The following is a 23,052-nucleotide window of genomic DNA, read 5'->3' as shown; positions in this document are numbered from 1 at the left end:
GAAGGAACGAACGAAGGAGCGAAGAAGGAATGAACGAAGGAGCGAAGAAGGAACGAACGAAGGAGCGAAGAAGGAATGAACGAAGGAACGAAGAATGAACGAACAAAGGAGCGAAGAGGGAACGAACGAAGGAGCGAAGAAGGAACGAACGAAGGAGCGAAGTAGGAACGAACGAAGGAACGAACGAAGGAGTGAACGAAGGAACGAACGAAGGAGCGAAGAAGGAACGAAAGAAGGAGCGAAGAAGGAACGAAGAAGGAGTGAACGATGGAACGAACGAAGGAGCGAACGAAGGAGCGAAGAAGGAACGAACGAAGGAGCGAACGAAGGAGCGAAGAAAGAACGAACGAAGGAGCGAAGAAGGAACGAACGAAGGAGCGAACGAAGGAGTGAACGAAGGAACGAACGAAGGAGCGAAGAAGGAACGAAAGAAGGAGCGAAGAAGGAACGAAGAAGGAGTGAACGATGGAACGAACGAAGGAGCGAAGGAACGAAGAAGGAGCGAAGAAGGAACGAACGAAGGAGCGAACGATGGAACGAACGAAGGAGCGAAGAAGGAACGAACGAAGGAACGAAGAAGGAATGAGCGAAGGAACGAAGAAGGAACGAACGAAGGAACGAACGAAGGAGCGAAGAAGGAACGAACGAAGGAACGAAGAAGGAACGAACGAAGGAACGAACGATGGAACGAAGAAGGAATGAACGAAGGAGCGAAGAAGGAACGAACGAAGGAGCGAAGAAGGAACGAAGAAGGAGCGAACGATGGAACGAACGAAGGAGCGAAGGAACGAAGAAGGAGCGAAGAAGGAACGAACGAAGGAGCGAACGATGGAACGAACGAAGGAGCGAAGAAGGAACGAACGAAGGAACGAAGAAGGAATGAGCGAAGGAACGAAGAAGGAACGAACGAAGGAACGAACGAAGGAGCGAAGAAGGAACGAACGAAGGAACGAAGAAGGAACGAACGAAGGAACGAACGATGGAACGAAGAAGGAATGAACGAAGGAGCGAAGAAGGAACGAACGAAGGAGCGAAGAAGGAACGAACGAAGGAGCGAAGAAGGAATGAACGAAGGAACGAAGAATGAACGAACGAAGGAGCGAACGAAGGAGCGAAGAAGGAACGAACGAAGGAACGAACGAAGGAACGAAGAAGGAATGAACGAAGGAGCGAAGAAGGAACGAACGAAGGAACGAACGAAGGAGCGAAGAAGGAACGAACGAAGGAGCGAAGGAACGAACGAAGGAACGAAAGAAGGAGCGAAGAAGGAACGAACGAAGGAGCGAACGATGGAACGAACGAAGGAGCGAAGACGGAACGAACGAAGGAGCGAAGAATGAACGAACGAAGGAACGAACGAAGGAGCGAAGAAGGAACGAACGAAGGAACGAAGAAGGAATGAACGAAGGAACGAAGAAGGAATGAACGAAGGAGCGAAGAAGGAACGAACGAAGGAGCGAAGAAGGAACGAACGAAGGAACGAAGAAGGAACGAACGAAGGAACGAAGAAGGAACGAACGAAGGAACGAAGAAGGAACGAACGAAGGAACGAACGAAGGAGCGAACGAAGGAGCGAAGAAGGAACGAAGAAGGAACGAACGAAGGAGCGAACGAAGGAGCGAACGAAGGAGCGAAGAAGGAACGAACGAAGGAGCGAACGAAGGAGCGAAGAAGGAACGAACGAAGGAGCGAACGAAGGAGCGAAGAAGGAACGAACGAAGGAGCGAAGAAGGAACGAACGAAGGAACGAACGAAGGAGTGAAGAAGGAACGAACGAAGGAGCGAACGAAGGAGCGAAGAAGGAACGAACGAAGGAGCGAACGAAGGAGCGAAGAAGGAACGAACGAAGGAGCGAAGAAGGAACGAACGAAGGAACGAACGAAGGAGTGAAGAAGGAACGAACGAAGGAGCGAAGGAGCGAAGAAGGAACGAAAGAAGGAGCGAAGAAGGAACGAAGAAGGAGCGAACGATGGAACGAACGAAGGAGCGAAGGAACGAAGAAGGAGCGAAGAAGGAACGAACGAAGGAGCGAACGATGGAACGAACGAAGGAGCGAAGAAGGAACGAACGAAGGAACGAAGAAGGAATGAGCGAAGGAACGAAGAAGGAACGAACGAAGGAGCGAAGAAGGAACGAACGAAGGAACAAAGAAGGAACGAACGAAGGAACGAAGAAGGAACGAACGAAGGAACGAACGAAGGAGCGAACGATGGAACGAACGAAGGAGCGAAGACGGAACGAACGAAGGAGCGAAGAATGAACGAACGAAGGAACGAACGAAGGAGCGAAGAAGGAACGAACGAAGGAACGAAGAAGGAATGAACGAAGGAACGAAGAAGGAATGAACGAAGGAACGAAGAAGGAACGAACGAAGGAACGAAGAAGGAATGAACGAAGGAACGAAGAAGGAACGAACGAAGGAGCGAACGAAGGAGCGAAGAAGGAACGAACGAAGGAGCGAACGAAGGAGCGAAGAAGGAACGAACGAAGGAGCGAAGAAGGAACGAACGAAGGAACGAACGAAGGAGCGAAGAAGGAACGAACGAAGGAGCGAACGAAGGAGCGAAGAAGGAACGAACGAAGGAGCGAACGAAGGAGCGAAGAAGGAACGAACGAAGGAGCGAAGAAGGAACGAACGAAGGAACGAACGAAGGAGTGAAGAAGGAACGAACGAAGGAGCGAAGGAGCGAAGAAGGAACGAAAGAAGGAGCGAAGAAGGAACGAAGAAGGAGCGAACGATGGAACGAACGAAGGAGCGAAGGAACGAAGAAGGAGCGAAGAAGGAACGAACGAAGGAGCGAACGATGGAACGAATGAAGGAGCGAAGAAGGAACGAACGAAGGAACGAAGAAGGAATGAGCGAAGGAACGAAGAAGGAACGAACGAAGGAGTGAAGAAGGAACGAACGAAGGAACAAAGAAGGAACGAACGAAGGAACGAAGAAGGAATGAACGAAGGAGCGAAGAAGGAACGAACGAAGGAGCGAAGAAGGAATGAACGAAGGAACGAAGAATGAACGAACAAAGGAGCGAAGTAGGAACGAACGAAGGAGCGAAGAAGGAACGAACGAAGGAGCGAAGTAGGAACGAACGAAGGAGCGAACGAAGGAGCGAAGAAGGAACGAACGAAGGAGCGAACGAAGGAGCGAACGAAGGAGCGAACGAAGGAGCGAAGAAGGAACGAACTAAGGAGCGAAGAAGGAACGAACGAAGGAACGAACCAAGGAGTGAACGAAGGAACGAACGAAGGAGCGAAGAAGGAACGAAAGAAGGAGCGAAGAAGGAACGAAGAAGGAGCGAACGATGGAACGAACGAAGGAGCGAAGGAACGAAGAAGGAGCGAAGAAGGAACGAACGAAGGAGCGAACGATGGAACGAACGAAGGAGCGAAGAAGGAATGAGCGAAGGAACGAAGAAGGAACGAACGAAGGAACGAACGAAGGAGCGAAGAAGGAACGAACGAAGGAGCGAAGAAGGAACGAACGAAGGAGCGAAGAAGGAATGAACGAAGGAACGAAGAATGAACGAACGAAGGAGCGAACGAAGGAGCGAAGAAGGAACGAACGAAGGAACGAAGAAGGAACGAACGAAGGAACGAAGAAGGAATGAACGAAGGAGCGAAGAAGGAACGAACGAAGGAGCGAAGAAGGAACGAACGAAGGAGCGAAGAAGGAACGAACGAAGGAGCGAAGAAGGAACAAACGAAGGAGCGAAGTAGGAACGAACGAAGGAACGAACGAAGGAGCGAAGAAGGAACGAACGAAGGAACGAACGAAGGAGCGAAGAAGGAACGAACGAAGGAGCGAAGTAGGAACGAACGAAGGAACGAACGAAGGAGCGAAGAAGGAACGAACGAAGGAGCGAAGTAGGAACGAACGAAGGAACGAACGAAGGAGCGAAGAAGGAACGAACGATGGAGCGAACGAAGGAGTGAAGAAGGAATGAAGAAGGAAACAAATGAAAGAACAAAGAAACGAATGAAGGAACAAAGAGACGAATGAAGGAACGAACGAAGTAAAACAACATGCCAAACATCCTGAGACTTAGACGGAGAGGAAGCTTCTTGTACAGAAAAACATGGAAACTACGTGTTTTTCACTTCGTCACATGAAATCCTTCCAAAACCATATTTTTACATGTGGTTCACATGTGTATACATGTTGAGAACATGTTCAAAGAACAGCACATATGCAGAACTCGTGTGATTCACATTTCTTCACATGTACTCCTCATATACATGCACATGTGAAGCAGATGGAAACGTGCTTTTGGAACCCCGTGTGGCAGAAGAATGCAACGACTTCACAGCAGCACACACCGAACAAAAGCAACATAATCTTCCAGTTTAAACATTAACTCATAAGAATTCAAGCTTCTGTAGTTAAACCGGGAAAATTGAGGAATTTTCCTTCTGCTTCTCTAAGCGCAGCCTGACCTTTGACCCATAAAGACCAGCTTTCTCCAGGGAATAATTTGCAGAAATAATGTGAAGGTCGAAGCCGGGGGGAGTCTGGCGTTTACTCCACAATGTTTTAGCCATGAGACACAACATCTGTAAAGCTTTTTTGTCCTCGTCCAAGGACACCTGATGTATTTTAGGACTTCTCCAATTGTTTTAATTGTTCCAGTCAACAGTGCTTCAGGAATAACGCTGCTTATCTTGCTGCACAACACGGGAAGTTTTCTATTGTTGAGAAGGAGGCAGATGTCCAAGTTAAGTGTTCTGGCTAAATGTTGCACTAGGATGTAAACAAACTGCAGAGTCACTAAACAACAAGATTCCCAGACGGATTTAGGAGCATACAGCATACCTATACTGTATATATATATATATATATGTATGTATATATATGTATGTACATATATATATATATATATATATATATATATATATATATATATATATATATATATATATATATATATATGTATATGTATATATATATATATATATATATATATATATATATATATATATATATATATATATATATCTCAGTATAAAAATGAGCAGAGGCAACAAAAAGCTGTAAAAGCACGTCAGAAAATACTAGAGGAACATTTAAATGACATTTACATGTGCAGTTCACATGTGATGAATTTGAAAACCAAATGTAAATCACTTGTGATCTATATGTAATCTATATGGGATTCACATGTTCTTTACATGTGTTCCACATGTTTTTTTGGAACGATGCATGAATCTTTGTACGTTAATCTGGAGGATTTCTACAGAGGCAGAACAACACACATGTAATATGTTAAAAGAGACAAAATGATGCACCTTCCATCAACTCACCGGCAAATCTACTATATATCCAAGCTTGTAAAGCTTGTATGCTACACTAAAGCTTGTATGCTACACTAAAGCTTGTGTGTCAGGCTAAAGCTTGTAAGTTACGCTAAAGCTGGCATGCTACGCTAAAGTTTGTAAGTTATGCTAAAGCTTGTAAGTTACGCTAAAGCTTGTATGTCAGGCTAAAGCTTGTAAGTTACGCTAAAGCTTGGATGCTACGCTAAAGCATGCATGCTACGCTAAACCTTGTAAGTTACGCTAAAGCTTGCATGCTACGTTAAAGCTTGTAAATCACGCTAAAGCTTGCATGCTACGTTAAAGCTTGTAAGTTACGCTAAAGCTTGTAAGTTACGCTAAAGCTTGCATGCTACGCTAAAGCTTGCATGCTACGCTAAAGCTTGAAAGTTACGCTAAAGCGTGCATGCCACGCTAAAGCTTGTATGCCATGCTAAAGCTAGTTTTCATTGCTAAAGCTAATTTGCAACGCAACAGATCACAGGCTATGCAGAGCTTGTTTATCCAACATCTGCTGTCTCTTCAGCTAGTTATAGCTGCAGACAGTCCTTTATGAACATCATGCACACGTTTTGTCTTCATTCTTTATGGAGGTCAACCCTGCCCCCCCTATCTGATCCACTGGCTCAAAGATCTTCTTAACTTCCTCAAACTTAAGATTAGAACGTCCTTGCAGGGATCTGCTGATAAATGTTTACAAATGTGGCGACCGCTGCTGAGGCTAGCTGACAGAAGGAACACGTGTTAGCATATCTGGATGAAACAGGCTTACTTTGGGAGCTGGCGGAAGTCTCCAGAATATTCCTCATACTTGTAGTTGACCACATGCCAGTCAGACTTGTAAGTTTTAATGCACTGCAGATACAGAAAGAGAGGAATAGGTGAGGAGCCATGTTTACTACAACGTACATGCTAAAACAAGGACATTCAGCTTCCTACTGATGGGATACATCTCCATCTAAGATTAGCCTAACAAGCACTAACGGACACAGCAGATGCAGTAAAACAATTTAAAACAAATTAAAACTGTGTATAAAATCTGTGTCACTTAGAAGATGAAGGCATGGAGATAAAGGGATTATTAACAGACTATAAACATACAGCAGGTTACTTCTGGTCTTCTACATGTCTTAAAGTCATAGGCGACACAAACCAGATCTGGTCCGTACCAGGTCTTACATTCAGAAACAGAAAAATAATTATAATGTGTTGTTTATGCGGAAACTATTTACTATTTATAGTCATGTGATAAGTGTTTGTTAGCTTGTAGAAGCTCCCCCGCCTCCAGCCAGTCTGGTTCCTGCAGTCAGGATGAGGTCTGGACTCTGGACCACACTGAGACCTGGTCCTCCTCCAGCCGGTCTGGTTCCTGCAGTCAGGATCAGGTCTGGACTCTAAGACCTCATGGTCCCCTCAGTGAGTGCTTCGCATCCTGATCATCATCCTTCACCACCGTGCCAGCAGTCGATATGATGGGACCAGTCGTGTCCAGAGGACATGGTTCCAGACGTCGGCTGGTTTGTTCAGATGCAGATTCACACATCAAGAACAACTAGTTGCACTTTTGAGTATTTGATATAATCTAATGCAGCAACACCTCTGTAAAATTTGCAACAGGAGCAACGAAAGGCTGGAAAAGTCTAAAGAAGCCACTGCATGAATGTGTCACCATCAATCAGATCAATTAGCAGCAGGTTAATAATGAGTTCACCGATAAGAGCGCGCACTGGGTGGAACAATTTCAGAGAAATGCTGTTAATCCCACACCTGTAACTGAAAAACCATTTTATTTCACACTACTTATGTGTGACTAAACTAAACTAATCTAAACTAAGCTAAGCTAAGCTAAGATAAGTTAAGATAAACTAAACTAAACTAAACTAAACTAATTTAAGCTAAGATAAACTAAACTAAACTCAGCTAAGCTAAGCTAAGCTAAGCTAAACTCAGCTAAACTAAACTAAGCTAAACTAAACTAAACTAAGCTAAGCTAAGTTTAGCTAAGCTAAGATAAACTAAACTCAGCTAAAATAAGATAAGATAAAGTAATCTAATCTAATCTAATCTAAACTAAACTAAACTAAACTAAACTAAACTAAACTAAACTAAACTAATCTCATTTCAAGAGATTATTACTCAGTAAACAGTGAAATACACAAATGAAATAGTGTCAGTATGTGTCTTATTTCCTATTTCACTGTGTTCATCAGAAACCAGATAGAAACCAGATGTGACCGAGCCAAGAGGTTGGTAAAGAACTCTGAAACGTCTCGTCGGTGTAAGGCGGCCCAGCTGCTCCAGATGCAGATGTGATGTAACTCCTGGCTCCAGACACCGGGGACTATCACCTCTCAGGCTCCATCAGGCCTCACCCCAACAAACCCCTGATCCTTCTGGAACAACTCCATGTGAACCACCGATGAACTGTGGAGTCCATCTGTGGCCAATCCCCTGCCTCCCCACTGTCAGAAAACACGAGGGTGGAGAACACCATGGAGGTTCATGTACCTCCTCATGAGGTGGCCTGTTTTTCTGCCTCCTGTCTTAAATGACATTTCCAAATAAATGAAGTACATCTCCACAACTACAAAGGCTGATAATGTAATCCTGGTTCCCTCAGAAAGCTGAGACGTGTGAGGTTACTACAGATGTGTTTCTATGTCAGAGTCAATTCACTTGGAACACAGTAGAACATTGAAATATGATCTCCGCCTCAAAGAAAATCAGATTTCATTAGAAACCTGAAGATAGCAGCTCAGTATGAAAGTATGAGCAAGGCAATCCTAGAAATATAATATTGGTAGGTATTCCTAAGTGTCTCCTTGTTATTTTGCAATGCTACATGTTGGCATTGTTGTTGGGCCACATGTTAGCATTGCTGTTTATACATGTTAACATTGCTATTGTTCTACATGTTAGCATTGTTGTTGTGCTACATGCTATCAATGCTGTTTATACATGTTAGCATTTCTGTTTATACATTTTTAGCATTGCTATTGTGCTACATGTTGGCATTGTTGTTGTGCTACATGTTGGCATAGCTGTTTATACATGTTAGCATTGCCATTTTGCTACATGTTAGCATTGTTGTTGTGCTACATGCTATCATTGCTGTTTATACATGATAGCATTGTTGTTGTGCTAAATGCTATCATTGCTGTTTATATGTGATAGCATTGTTGTTTATACATATTAGCATTGCTATTTTGCTACACATTAACAGTGCTGTGCTTCATGCTATCAGTGCTGTTTATACATGATAGCATTGTTGTGGTGCTACATGTTAGCATAGCTGTTTATACATGATAGCATTTTTGTTGTGCTACATGTTAGCATCCTGCTTCCTGGTGTCTGTTACCTTCATGCCTGTTCAGAAGGAGTCTAGTCATGAAGTTATTGTCCTTTCTGATGTTATGTGGTGGATCACTACAACATAAAGCTCCAGTTTCAGAGTGAACACGAGCTCTATCTGAGGCAAAAGAGACAGAAAACAAAGCAAAGTCCAGAGAGGTGGAGGTTTGGGAAGAGATGAAGGGATGAAGACTGGCCAAAGCAGGCTCCAACCCAGGTATGCACTGGTTTTACCTCTTGGACAAACAGAGAGTGGGCTTCTTTCTCAGCAGTCTCTGGCACGGTGGAGCACAAAGTCCGGCCCTGACGCCGCAGGGTGGAGATCTGAGGGGATGAGATGGAAAGCTGTCATGAAAACTCCTCACCATTACAGAAAAACCTCTGATCTCTCCTTCCAAGACAGGTCAGAGACCAGGGTTAGCAACATGCTAAATAGGCTAGCCTCTCTAAAGCTGGCTGGATCAGGGTTACTCTGTAAAACTAGTTTACTCAGATTTCAGCTCATCACTATATATCAGTAACTATCTGTAAACTCCCCTGTGGAACTGAGGATGTGTTGGGAATAAACCAGCGGCTTCCTAATTGACATTAAAACATAGTCTGGTCACCAGAAGAGAACCAGTCTCCCACTGAAGCATGTGAGCATTTCTGGTTTGGTAGAAGTTTCTGGATTTGTGTCTGCATTTTCAGCAACCAGATCAAGGTCAACCCCTCTGAGAGTGTTAGCCTTAGTGGTTCAGACCAGAGCATCCCAGTAGAACCAAGCAACACTGTTTCTTCCTCCCATCCAGTCCGATCAGACAGATCCAGTCAGAGACAGGGGACTGGGAGTCCATAGCCAGGAAGAAGAGATGCCTCAGGGCGTAAAGGCTAAAGGGCTAGCACATCTTCAGAGCGGCTGCTGCTATCGCTAACGCTTGTTAACGCTAACGCTTCTACTCAGCCCAGAAAACTAAAGGAGAAGCCCCAATTCAATGACCTGGTTTAGTCCAAACCACTTCTGCCCCGGTTCAACCAGTTCACTCGCATTAGCTGTCAAATATGATCCACTCTGATTCACTCTCCGTTGCTACCGTTTCAGCGGTAAACACACTTTATACTGAAATACTGATGATCTGCAGGTTTATATCATTTTATAGTTAAAGATGAGATGTGGTCCTGACGAAGAGGACGACCCGGTCCAAGAAGGTCCTGACGAAGAGGATGACCTGGTCCAAGAAGGTCCTGACGAAGAGGACAACGTGGTCCAAGAAGGTCCTGACGAAGAGGATGACCTGGTCCAAGAACGTCCTGACGAAGAGGACAACGTGGTCCAAGAAGGTCCTGACGAAGAGGATGACCTGGTCCAAGAAGGTCCTGACGAAGAGGATGACCCGGTCCAAGAAGGTCCTGACGAAGAAGACGATGTGGTCCAAGAAGGACCAGACGAAGTGGACGACCCGGTCCAAGAAGGACCAGACGAAGAGGACAACCCGGTCCAAGAAGGTCCCGACGAAGAGGAGACCCGGTCAAAGAAGGTCCTGACGAAGAGGACAACGTGGTCCAAGAAGGTCCTGACGAAGTAGACAACCCAATTCCAACAAGGTCCTGACAAAGAGGACGACCCAGTCCAAGGAGGTCCTGACCCAGTACAAGAAGGTGAACTTTTTGTTTTCAGAACAGATGTGTCCGTGACGCTGACATAAAACACGGTGTAAAGCTTTCCAGACATTTCCAGAGTGTTTGACGCCGGCGGGTCCAATGTTGGGCTGAATGACCAACCATCTGGACGAACCCGGCATTCTGCTTGTCACTCTAAAACAGAAAATCTTTCTGCATCTGGTTCCGTCTCAGTTTATCCTGCTGCATTCTGCCGACTTCCCTGACAGCTAATCATCATCTCTGAGTGCTAATTAATAGCATTCCTTTCCCAGCCATTAAACTGGGTCTTTGAAGGCGTCCACCGGGCTGCTGGTGCACGTGTCTGTAGAGTGCTGCCAAGCGCCGGTTAAGGTCGAAAGGAAGCTCCTCTGAAGTCCACTTTCATCTTTCACACGGAAACAACAGGAGAGAGACGTGCATGTAGGAGAAATTCGTCTCCTTTTCCTTCCTGGCGCAGAATTCTGCAGACACGGAGGCGCAGCACGGACCTCCATCTACAGCCAAACGCTTTGACTCCACCTATCTCACCTCTGTATTTGTGCTGCACGTGTTGGCCATGGCGTGCACCCCCCTCCCCCCCCCCCCCCCCAACCCTAACCCTAACCTACCCTCCCCTATACATCTGTCTGTGATGTAAACCATATGTCAGGTTAGACAGCTGGACCATACAAACAGATTGGTGCGGGACGGCCTCATAATGAAAACCACCCATCATGTCCTGGTTTTAGAGGGTTCCCACCAAACACACACACTGCTGCTGCTAGCTGCTAGCTTTTACAACTGCTGTTAGCTCCTAGCTACTACTGCTTCTGTTAGCTGCTAGCTATTACAACTGCTGCTAGCTGCTAGCTACTACAACTGCTGCTAGCTGCTAGGCTAGGCTACTATAACTGCTGTTAGCGACTAGCTACTACAACTGCTGTTAGCTGCTAGGCAGCTGCTGCTAGGCTTCTGTTGTTAGCTGCTAGCTACTACTGCTAGCTGCTAGGCTGCTGCTGTTAGCTGCTTGCTACTACTGCTGCTGTTAGCTGCTAGCTACTACTGCTAGCTGCTAGGCTGCTGCTGTTAGCTGCTAGCTGCTACTGCTAACTGCTAGGCTGCTGCTGTTAGCTGCTAGCTACTACTGCTACTGCTAGCTGCTAGGATGCTGCTGTTAGCTGCTAGCTGCAACTGCTAGCTGCTGCTGTTAGCTGCTAGCTACTACTGCTGCTGTTAGCTGCTGCTACTGCTGCTATCTGCTACAAAACACATGAAGAGAAAATTAAATGTAATCTGGATTCATTCAGGAGTAAACAATGTATTTAGCAAATCAGTTAAACGGGAGGGAGTTAAGCAGATGCTGCAGACTAATCCACATTTAATGCTCTATTTAGAGAAGCGGGGGGGGGGTTAGGGTTAGGTTAGTGTGATGAAGCAAACATCATCATCACCCCAGCCTGGCCTCTGATTGACGCGTTCTGACGCTGCTTTGATCTTTTCCTGGAATTTACTGACGGTAATAAAATATGATCGGTTTGCTTTGGGAGATTCAACAACAGAGGAAAAACAAATGTCTCCATATTTTCTGTGTGTCCTCCAAACGGACGTCCCTGAGGTCCGTCTCAGGTCCAGCTCAGCCTGCGCTGATGTAATGTTGATGTAGTCCTGGAGCTGCTCTGAACACGGTGAGAAAACTTACTGCAAGCAGAAACCACATAAGCTGGAGATCCACTTTATAGGAATGTTTTTCCCCTAAAGTCCAACTTTAAAATATAATTTAGCAAAATCAAATATAAATAACATAAAGTCCAACAAGCTGACGTTAGCGTGGACGTGTCTTCACCAGAGACCGAGACACAACGCCGCAGCTTGACGGTCGGCTCACCTGGAAGTCGTCTGTTGGAAACTGCAGCATGTCACGCAGAACATCGCTGAAGATCTGAGTTTTCCTCTGCAGGACAACGTTCTCATAGTCCAGAGGCTCGATGATCTTTGGTTTCACCTGAAGAAGCAGAAAACAACATCAGCCTCAACAGCTACAACATCCCCGTCCAACGTCCATTAACTCTTAAACACCAAACCAGACTGTGGAAAATGGAGCTTTTCACCCCAGTCAGCATGCAGACGTAATGTTTCAATGGAGACGGGATGTTTCTATAGAGACGTGACGTTTCCATGCAGACATGACGTTTCCATGGAGATGGGATGTTTCCATGCAGACATGACGTTTCCATGGAGACGGGATGTTTCCATGCATGCAGACGTGATGTTTCCATGGAGATGGGATGTTTCCATGGAGATGGGATGTTTCTATGCAGACATGACGTTTCCATGGAGATGGGATGTTTCCATGGAGACGGGATGTTTCTATGCAGACATGACGTTTCCATGGAGACGGGATGTTTCCATGCAGACATGACGTTTCCATGGAGACGGGACGTTTCCATGGAGACGGGATGTTTTCAGCCTCAGCTGTCAGATTATGAAGCTAAATGATGTTAAATGAATGTATGAATAGATAAAGCAGCATAAAGAGGAACCTGATTGGACATTACTGTCAGTTTAAGCTCTGTGATTGGTGGAAAGTCTGACAGGAACGTGACAGGACGTGGATCTGGGGGGGTCTGATGGGGGGTGAAGGGTTTCTGCATGGACGTGCGTATGGTCTTTGTTTCGGAGGGAAATTAGCTGCATTCTGAACAACAAGCTGCCTTTGTTCCGGCTGACGGCCGGAGAAGCAGGACCTGGCAGAGACAGCATGGATGTGGGCGACGAGAGGAGGGGATGCTGGATGACGGAGAGCCTGGACGGGTGGACGAGCGTCTCTGCGAGCCATTGTACCAGTCACAGTGTCATGAGCTCACGCTGGAAATCTGAAGTAGATAAACGCTCCTTCCAGCTCTACAAACTCATCCTGGAGAGTTTCCAGGAGGGCACACAGCATCTGGAAAGATCTCCAGTCCTCCTCCACAGTCAGAGAAAATCCATGTAGGAACTGGTGTCTGTAAGTAGGATAGCAGAGCTTCCTCACGTTACGCTCCCTCAGGACTACATCAGCATAACATTCCCCAGAAATCCCGCCTGAGGAGGCCATCCCCTCAGGCGGATGGCGCAGATTCCCACGCATGATGCACGTGTGTTGTTATAAACAAGACTTCCATCCGTTTATAATTAGACTGAGAACAATTATTTGTGGATTTATAACATTTGCGTGTTCTTCTGCTACATATGTTGTAACAGTTTGTTTTGATAGCTTAGCATCAAGCCTGAAAACAGAAGCAGAGAGTAGCTTGGCTCTGACTGGAGCTGAAACAACAAGAAAGATGTTTTTACAACAGTTTCAGTGAAATATTTTAGTGATAATTAGGTGCAGACAGAAGAGATATTTGGTTTGAGTTTCCTTTTCTCTTCATTAATAAACAGATTAAGCAAATGTGGATGAAATTTTCCAAACGAGGGGGAGTATTAACGACAGCATCTCTATGAGACTTCAGTTGCTTTCAAGCTAAATTTTAATCCCTGCCTTCCAAACACATCATGTTAACATGACCATTTTCAGTTAGCATAACATTCACTACTTTCTTTTAAAGGGTTAGCATGCTAGCACTTAGCCATCACCATTAAACACACAGTAGCCTGCAGTAGTTGCTGATGGGAATAGTGTTAACAAGCTAACTTTTATTTGGCACAATATAAACTCTTTGTTTGTGATGCTAGCACTTACCACCTGACATTAAACATGAAGTATAGCAGTTACTGATAGCAACAGTTTGAACTTACTAACTTTTAGCGGTTGCTCTATTAAGCTTTTTTTTTTTTTAAATTAGCAAGCTAACACTTAGCAACCTGCATTTAAAATGGATTTCAGGTGTTGCTGATGGGAATAGTGTTCACGTGTTAACTTTTAGCAGGTGGAATATTCAGCATTTTTGTTTCTGAGATTAGCATGCTAACGTTTACCACCTGACATTTAAAATGAAGTAAAGCTACTGGAAAAGTAGCGTTAACATGCTGACTTTTAGCTGGTACAAAAGCTTTAGCATGAAAGGTTGTGTTGCTGATGCAAAAATAATGCTAGTATTCTAATTTTTATTGGGCATAATTTTTTATCACATTTATTTTTCTATTTGCAGGGCTAGCAAGCTAACCTTTAGCATGTCAACATGACATATCAGCAGCTGTTTCTGATGAGGAATGTTGCAAGTTTTCCAGGTATGTAGTGGTAAAGTAATTGAAAGAAAGGATTTAGCCATTTTGTTCTACAACAAACATCTTTAAGAATTTACAGTTTGGCTTTAGGAACAACTGTTGTCCTGATTTGTTGTTGTGATTTGATGCTTAAACAAAATTTAGATCATTAAGATGGAAATTGAAGCCGTCTGGTGGTAGTGCTGGGAAGTTAAGATGATTAGAAATCATCTTCAGGAGACCATTAAAGTTGCAGAACAGAAATGAAGATCTATGAGAGAAACAGGAGACTGATGATCTTATTACCAACGTAAAGACAAACTGCAGAGGAAGACCACAGTTTGTGAAGGCATCCATCCATCTGATTTTCCCAGATGGAAACCAGTAAAGTCTCCAAACCTTTAACTGGATTTAAGCTCATCTTCGTCTCCATGTTGCTCATCACATTCAGAACGAAGCAGAGCCTGATGAAAGAGGCCAGAATAGAGCTAATATGCAACATCCCAGGATTTCCATGCAGTCCAGCTCCATCAGCCAGATGCAGCTTCAGCCAACGTTATGTCGTCACTCCACATCCAGATTACATGGATGAGCCCGCTGGTCTGCATCCAGCAGACACATCACATACTGAGACAAATTAAACATATGTTTCACTGTGTTCTACATGCTGATTTATACAAGCAATCCTGCACGTTCCTCTGCTTTCTGCATGCAGAAGATCATCAGCTGCGCTGGATGTTTTCCCATCAGACAGAGGCTAATAAAAAGCATCTGGGAACTCCATGAGTTTAACTCACATGAGTTCCTTACAGAACGGGACGAGCGAGATCCTGCTGAAGGTTGATGAGGACACAGTTGTTCTGCATCGCTGCACTAACTTTGCATCAGACTTGTCCAGCTCTCCAGGCGGAGGAACGCTTAATGAACAAAGGGAGTTACAAGTGCTCCATTTCCTAAAAAAAGACCAGCATCCAGCTCCCTGGAGAGGCATGCCCTCCAGCTGCTATCGCCCGTTACCTCTTTAAAACATCTCAGAGCTGCCGAGATGTTTGAAAGCAGCACAATGAAGGAGAGAATGAAGAGAAAGCAGAGCAGAAACTCACCGCTGCCACCTGTGACCCTGCCTCCCCCTCCGCCTCTATCTCTGCCAGACTCTTGTACTGCTGTGGAGACTCTATCACCATCTCCCGTTTGGGGGCTTTCCCTCCCCGGCCCTGCATGGTGGTCCGTCCTGCCAGCGTGGAGCTCACAACCAGGTGTGAACCTGCATCCCAGAGAGCTGCCTTCAGCCTGTGAAGGTCGCAGGACTGCCGAGGCTTCCAGAGAGAGTCCCTGGATCCTGACAGTCCGGCCTCCCTCTCCCGTCCCCTCCCACGACTCCTCCCACCCTCACAGCTGTGCAGCTGGAAGAGTGTGTGTTTGTATGTGTGTGTGTGTGTGTGTGTGTGATTAGTGCGAGTGGGAGAGCGGGGGGGATATGGGATACTCCTTCATTAGAAACTTGGAGAAGGCCCAGAGACCATGTCGTCATGTTCGCCCCACCTGCCCGTCAGATCGCTGTTAAATAAAAACCAGCTGATAAAAACAAGATGGAGAAGATAGAAACCATCGCGTAGAAGCGGAATGTTTTTAGTTCCAGTCAGACGTGATGTTTCCACGGAGACGTGATGTTTCCACGGAGACGTGATGTTTCCACGCAGACGTGATGTTTCCACGCAGACGTGATGTTTACACGCAGACGTGATGTTTCCACACAGACGTGTTGTTTCCACGCAGACGTGTTGTTTCCACACAGACGTGTTGTTTCCACGCAGACGTGATGTTTCCACGCAGACGTGATGTTTCCACACAGACGTGTTGTTTCCACGCAGACGTGTTGTTTCCACGCAGACGTGATGTTTCCACACAGACGTGATGTTTCCACGCAGACGTGATGTTTCCACGCAGACGTGATGTTTCCACGGAGACGTGATGTTTCCACGGAGACGTGATGTTTCCACGCAGACATGATGTTTCCACGCAGACGTGATGTTTCCACGCAGACGTGATGTTTCCACGCAGACGTGATGTTTCCACGCAGACGTGATGTTTCCACGAAGACGTGATGTTTCCACGCAGACGTGGTGTTTCCACGGAGACGTGATGTTTCCACGCTGACGTGATGTTTCCACGAAGACGTGATGTTTCCACGAAGACATGATGTTACCACACAGACGTGATGTTTCCACGAAGACGTGATGTTTCCACGAAGACGTGATGTTTCCACGCAGACGTGATGTTTCCACGGAGACGTGATGTTTCCACGCAGACGTGATGTTTCCACGGAGACGTGATGTTTCCACGCAGACATGATGTTTCCACGCAGACATGATGTTTCCACGGAGACGTGATGTTTCCACAGAGACGTGATGTTTCCACGAAGACATGATGTTTCCACGGAGACGTGATGTTTCCACGCAGACATGATGTTTCCACGCAGACGTGATGTTTCCACGCAGACGTGATGTTTCCACGCAGACGTGATGTTTCCACGCAGACGTGATGTTTCCACGGAGACGTGATGTTTCCACGCAGACGTGATGTTTCCACGGAGACGTGATGTTTCCACGCAGACGTGATGTTTCCACGCAGACGTGATGTTTCCACGGAGACGTGATGTTTCCACGGAGACGTGATGTTTCCACGCAGACGTGATGTTTCCACGGAGACGTGATGTTTCCACGGAGACGTGATGTTTCCACGGAGACGTGATGTTTCCACGCAGACGTGATGTTTCCACGCAGACGTGATGTTTCCACGGAGACGTGATGTTTCCACGGAGACGTGATGTTTCCACGGAGACGTGATGTTTCCACGAAGACGTGATGTTTCCACGCACACATGATGTTTCCACGCAGACGTGATGTTTCCACGGAGACGTGATGTTTCCACGCAGACGTGATGTTTCCACGGAGACGTGATGTTTCCACGAAGACGTGATGTTTCCACGAAGACGTGATGTTTCCACGCAGACGTGATGTTTCCATGCAGACGTGATGTTTCCACGAAGACCTGATGTTTCCACGAAGACGTGATGTTTCCACGAAGACGTGATGTTTCCATGCAGACGTGATGTTTCCATGCAGACGTGATGTTTCCATGAAGACGTGATGTTTCCATGAAGACGTGATGTTTCCATCCAGACGTGATGTTTCCACGCAGACGTGATGTTTCCACGCAGACGTGATGTTTACACGCAGACGTGATGTTTCCACGGAGACGTGATGTTTCCACGAAGACGTGATGTTTCCACGAAGACGTGATGTTTCCACGCAGACGTGATGTTTCCATGCAGACGTGATGTTTCCACGAAGACGTGATGTTTCCACGGAGACGTGATGTTTCCACGCAGACGTGATGTTTCCACGGAGACGTGATGTTTCCACGCAGACGTGATGTTTCCACGCAGACGTGATGTTTCCACGGAGACGTGATGTTTCCACGCAGACGTGATGTTTCCACGGAGACGTGATGTTTCCACGGAGACGTGATGTTTCCACGGAGACGTGATGTTTCCACGAAGACGTGATGTTTCCACGCAGACGTGATGTTTCCACGAAGACGTGATGTTTCCACGCAGACGTGATGTTTCCACGCAGACGTGTTGTTTCCACGCAGACGTGATGTTTCCACGAAGACGTGATGTTTCCACGCAGACGTGATGTTTCCATGCAGACGTGATGTTTCCACGCAGACGTGATGTTTCCACGCAGACGTGATGTTTCCACGAAGACGTGATGTTTCCACGGAGACGTGATGTTTCCACAGAGACGTGATGTTTCCACGCAGACCTGATGTTTCCATGCAGACGTGATGTTTCCACGCAGACGTGATGTTTCCACGCAGACGTGATGTTTCCACGGAGACGTGATGTCAATCATCCACCATGACGCTCACAGCTCAGGTTTACCTTCATGACAACTGTGGGCGGAGTGAATTTTTTTCTAAAAGTAATTTAATCTGGAAGTTCGTCATATTTAGGGGCGTGTCCTTTTGATTGACAGGTACCCGATCTCCCGCTTCAAGTAAGAAGAACGTAGAACAACCGCGGTTTTTAGCCGGTTAACAATGTGACTTAGCTTTAGCCCGCTTACCTCCGTTAGCTGGTTAGCTCCTGTTATCTCCGGGTTAGCTCGGTTAGCTCTTAGCTACAGAAAGCTCGGAGTTCGCTCGATGTCAATCATCCACCATGACGCTCACAGCCCCCCTCTCAGCTCCACCTCTTTGCCCATATTTGTATTTTCCTGGCGAGACGACACGCATGTCCCTGCCAAGATGGTGATGGTAGGAACCGCCCACCGTGCTTCAATTCAGTTCTTCAGAAACCTACGGGTGACGTCACGGAGGCTCCGCCCATCTTTTAAATACAGTCAACAGTATTATTATGGCTGCCTTGTGTATTTGCGTGTCCACTTTCTCAAATACTACCTACATGCTTCTGAGGTGGATTATGTGAGTAATCCTGATTTTACATCGTATTTGCGAACTCATCTGGCTTTGTTATGAGTGTGATTGTTCACATCCTTGCTTGTGCACTACGGTTGTTACAGGAGGAATCCACCAGGGGGCGCATTAGAGAACTCAGAACAGGTACAGTGACTGAATTTGGAGGGTGTAAACGACACAGTAGTCATGGTAACAACAGAAAAGATTTGTGTTTGTTCAGTTTGCCAGCATGACAGGAAAAGCATCTGTAGTGGTAACGTACGAGGCCACACATTTAGGATCCGACACACAGCAGCTGTTCTTCCACTTCTTCTTCTTTTATTATTAGAAAGAACTGCAAATCAAAAAGCCATGCCTTGTAAATGAAAGACTTTCCTTTAGATCACGTATCTATAGAAAATCCATCGATAGAACGATCCAGAATGTCTGTTTCTACCTGCAAACCTGATCTTTAACTAAGCTATTTAATCATTACAATAATTATTATTATTACTATTATTGTTGTTGCTATCAAAGGAGTCTAAACATGACATGGCCTCCTGGTGACCCCAGGACCATCCATCTGGTCAAACAGGTCCCTACGGTGACCACTCATGCTGCAGCTTACAAAATCTTATTTCTGACGGTGGAAACAAACGATGCTTCAAACAAAGCAAAATACGAGTCGGCCATGATGAAGCCGTCTAATCAGAGGAAAGGACGTAACTGCTAAGAGAACTGCTTGGAAGTAAAGCAAGACGATGAACAGCGAGTTTCAGCAAGTCTAAAAGCCAGGAAGAGGGAGGAATCTCTGTATGCTGGTGACAAGGATGGACGCTGGTGGTCATCTGGATGAAAAACAGACATGAGTCGCTACTGGAAACCACCACATGGACTTAGGAAGACTTCCGGAAATCCCCGTTAATGCAGGTAAAAGCTCCATCATGCAAAGAAGAAGCCATTAGTGGGACCTAGAAACACTGCTGTCTTCCCTAGACCAAAGCTCATTTAAAATGGTCTGAGACAAAGTGGAAAACAGGACAAAATGGGAAATTCCTTGGGGAAAGCATCAGTTTCCTAAATCCTCTCTAAACCCCTGCCTGTTTGGATTCCTAAAAATATCCTCTATCAGCCAAATAACAGCATGTAACGCTCCGCCTGTTGGCAACGACTTCCCATTGGCGTTTTGCTTTGAGAGTCCCGGCCCTGTTTCCTGAGCGGCAGCTTCACAGCAGGGTCTGATGGATCGGACTTCCTTCGTCCGGCTCCGACATGCGACCCTCTCTGCAGACTCAGGACTGTTTCTCCTGACTGCTCTGAAGACTCCCACCCTGTTTAATCTTCATGCAGCGGCGGCGCCTCGGCTCAGCTGTTTCCTGTTTGGCGTGTGCTTCACAGCGATGACATTTAAAGTTTTCTGTAATTTCTGTTTCTATTCATGCAAATCCTTCCTTTTTCATGTTTTTTTTCCCTCTGTGACACACAACTCCCACAGCACAGATGTTGTTAATAACTCATCCATTTATCTCCACTGGCTGAGAGAGGGGAGTGTCGGCGAGGACGACTTCAGAAGCCGACTGCAGCTTCATCTTGGAAAAAGAACGCAGCAGAAGCTGCAGCTTCGACTCTGCAGGGTTTTCTGATCATCTGCAGAAGTTGTTTTAGCTGAACTCCTTTCAAAGGGAAAGATGTTCCTGTAAAAACACAGGAAAGTGGATCAGGACACTTTTCCAGCTGGACCACGTCCACAGTGGGAAGGACAAAGTCCCAACCAAACGACACCACATCGCTGCTTTTCCTGACGGGCGATTAGTATGCAGGATGTTGGAAATGAGACTTCGCGTATTAGTGAGAATTACCTGCATAAACACAGCTGAAATAAATAAAAAATCAAAAAGGAAACAACATTAACTGCTGGACTGGAACAGAGTGGAATGTCAGAATATTCCAAAAACACCAGAAGTAGAAAACCATGAAGTGTTTTGCTGTTCTCTGCTTCTTCTTCCTGTGACGGACGTGATGGATAGTTGAGCTCCTTAAAAACTACCCAAACTACATACGTAACGGATGAATGAAACTGTCCATCCGTCTGCCTGTCCGTCGGCTTGTCAGTCTGTGTCCGTTTGCGTGTCTGTCTGCGTGTCTGTCTGCGTGTCCGTCTGCGTGTCTGTCTGCGTGTCCGTCTGCGTGTCTGTCTGCGTGTCCGTCTGCGTGTCTGTCTGCGTGTCCGTCTGCGTGTCTGTCTGCGTGTCTGTCTGCCTGTCCGTCTGCTTGTCAGTCTGTGTCCGTCTGCGTGTCTGTCTGCCTGTCCGTCTGCTTGTCAGTCTGTGTCCGTTTGCGTGTCTGTCTGCGTGTCCGTCTGCGTGTCTGTCTGCGTGTCATTCTGTATGTCCGTCTGCATGTCTGTCTGCGTGTCCGTCTGCGTGTCTGTCTGCATGTCATTCTGAGTGTCCGTCTGCGTGTCATTCTGCGTGTCTGTCTGCATGTCTGTCTGCGTGTCTGTCTGCATGTTATTCTGCGTGTCCGTCTGCGTGTCATTCTGAGTGTCCGTCTGCGTGTCCGCCTGCATGTCTGTCTGCATGTTATTCTGCGTGTCCGTCTGCGTGTCATTCTGAGTGTCCGTCTGCGTGTCCGTCTGCGTGTCTGTCTGCATGTTATTCTGCGTGTCTGTCTGCGTGTCCGTCTGCGTGTCATTCTGAGTGTCCGTCTGCGTGTCCGTCTGCGTGTCCGTCTGCGTGTCTGTCTGCGTGTCCGTCTGCGTGTCTGTCTGCGTGTCTGTCTACGTGTCCGTCTGCGGGTCCGTCTGCTTGTCCGTCTGCTTGTCTGTCTGCGTGTCCGTCTGCGTGTCCGTCTGCGTGTCTGTCTGCGTGTCCGTCTGCGTGTCTGTCTGGGTGTCATTCTGAGTGTCCGTCTGCGTGTCCATCTGCGTGTCCGTCTGCATGTCTGTCTGCGTGTCCGTCTGCGTGTCCGTCTGCGTGTCTGTCTGCGTGTCATTCTGAGTGTCCGTCTGCGTGTCTGTCTGCATTTCATTCTGCGTGTCTGTCTGCATGTTATTCTGCGTGTCTGTCTGCGTGTCCGTCAGCGTGTCATTCTGAGTGTCCGTCTGCGTGTCCGTCTGCGTGTCATTCTGAGTGTCCGTCTGCGTGTCCGTCTGCGTGTCTGTCTGCGTGTCCGTCTGCGTGTCTGTCTGCGTGTCCGTCTGCGTGTCTGTCTGCGTGTCTGTCTGCATGTCATTCTGCGTGTCTGTCTGCGTGTCTGTCTGCGTGTCTGTCTGCGTGTCATTCTGAGTGTCCGTCTGCGTGTCCGTCTGCGTGTCTGTCTGCGTGTCATTCTGAGTGTCCGTCTGCGTGTCCGTCTGCGTGTCTGTCTGCGTGTCATTCTGAGTGTCCGTCTGCGTGTCCGTCTGCGTGTCATTCTGAGTGTCCGTCTGCGTGTCATTCTGCGTGTCTGTCTGCGTGTCCGTCTGCGTGTCCGACTGCGTGTCTGTCTGCGTGTCCGTCTGCGTGTCCGTCTGCGTGTCTGTCTGAGTGTCCGTCTGGGTGTCCGTCTGAGTGTCCGTCTGCGTGTCTGTCTGCGTGTCCGTCTGCGTGTCCGTCTGCGTGTCATTCTGCGTGTCTGTCTGCGTGTCCGTCTGCGTGTCCGTCTGCGTGTCTGTCTGCGTGTCTGTCTGCGTGTCCAACTGCGTGTCTGTCTGCGTGTCCGTCTGCGTGTCTGTCTGCGTGTCCGTCTGCGTGTCCGTCTGCGTGTCTGTCTGAGTGTCCGTCTGGGTGTCCGTCTGAGTGTCCGTCTGCGTGTCTGTCTGCGTGTCTGTCTGCGTGTCCGTCTGCGTGTCCGTCTGCGTGTCTGTCTGAGTGTCCGTCTGGGTGTCCGTCTGCGTGTCATTCTGCGTGTCTGTCTGCGTGTCTGTCTGCGTGTCCGTCTGCGTGTCGGTCTGCGTGTCCGTCTGCGTGTCCGTCTGCGTGTCCGTCTGAGTGTCCGTCTGCGTGTCATTCTGCATGTCTGTCTGCGTGTCTGTCTGCGTGTCATTCTGAGTGTCCGTCTGCGTGTCCGCCTGCGTGTCTGTCTGCGTGTCTGTCTGCATGTCATTCTGCGTGTCTGTCTGCGTGTCATTCTGAGTGT

General features: G+C 47.0%; 1 protein-coding gene across 3 annotated transcripts in view; it reads right to left on the bottom strand.

Moving 5' to 3' along the window:
• The window catches only part of LOC306773843 (dedicator of cytokinesis protein 9-like), a 143,364-nt gene that overhangs the window by 57,629 nt on the left and 62,683 nt on the right, over positions 1-23,052 (bottom strand). The window contains exons 1-4 of one of the 3 annotated variants that reach the window (XM_079263774.1): positions 15,573-15,724; positions 12,167-12,283; positions 8,896-8,985; positions 6,083-6,165 (exon numbers count right to left, since the gene is read on the bottom strand). In XM_079263774.1, coding sequence (XP_079119900.1) covers positions 6,083-6,165; positions 8,896-8,985; positions 12,167-12,283; positions 15,573-15,689 — 407 coding nt within the window. In that variant the 5' untranslated portion in view covers positions 15,690-15,724. Of the gene's footprint in view, positions 1-6,082; positions 6,166-8,895; positions 8,986-12,166; positions 12,284-15,572; positions 15,725-23,052 lie in introns of those variants that run through there. The other 2 variants (XM_079263775.1, XM_079263776.1) reach the window with 2 other exon arrangements.

The sequence above is a fragment of the Telmatherina bonti genome (genome assembly GCF_933228915.1).
Source record: "Telmatherina bonti genome assembly, chromosome: 24".
Classification (NCBI taxonomy): domain Eukaryota; kingdom Metazoa; phylum Chordata; class Actinopteri; order Atheriniformes; family Telmatherinidae; genus Telmatherina; species Telmatherina bonti.
This window is presented reverse-complemented; position numbering and strand designations above follow the sequence as displayed.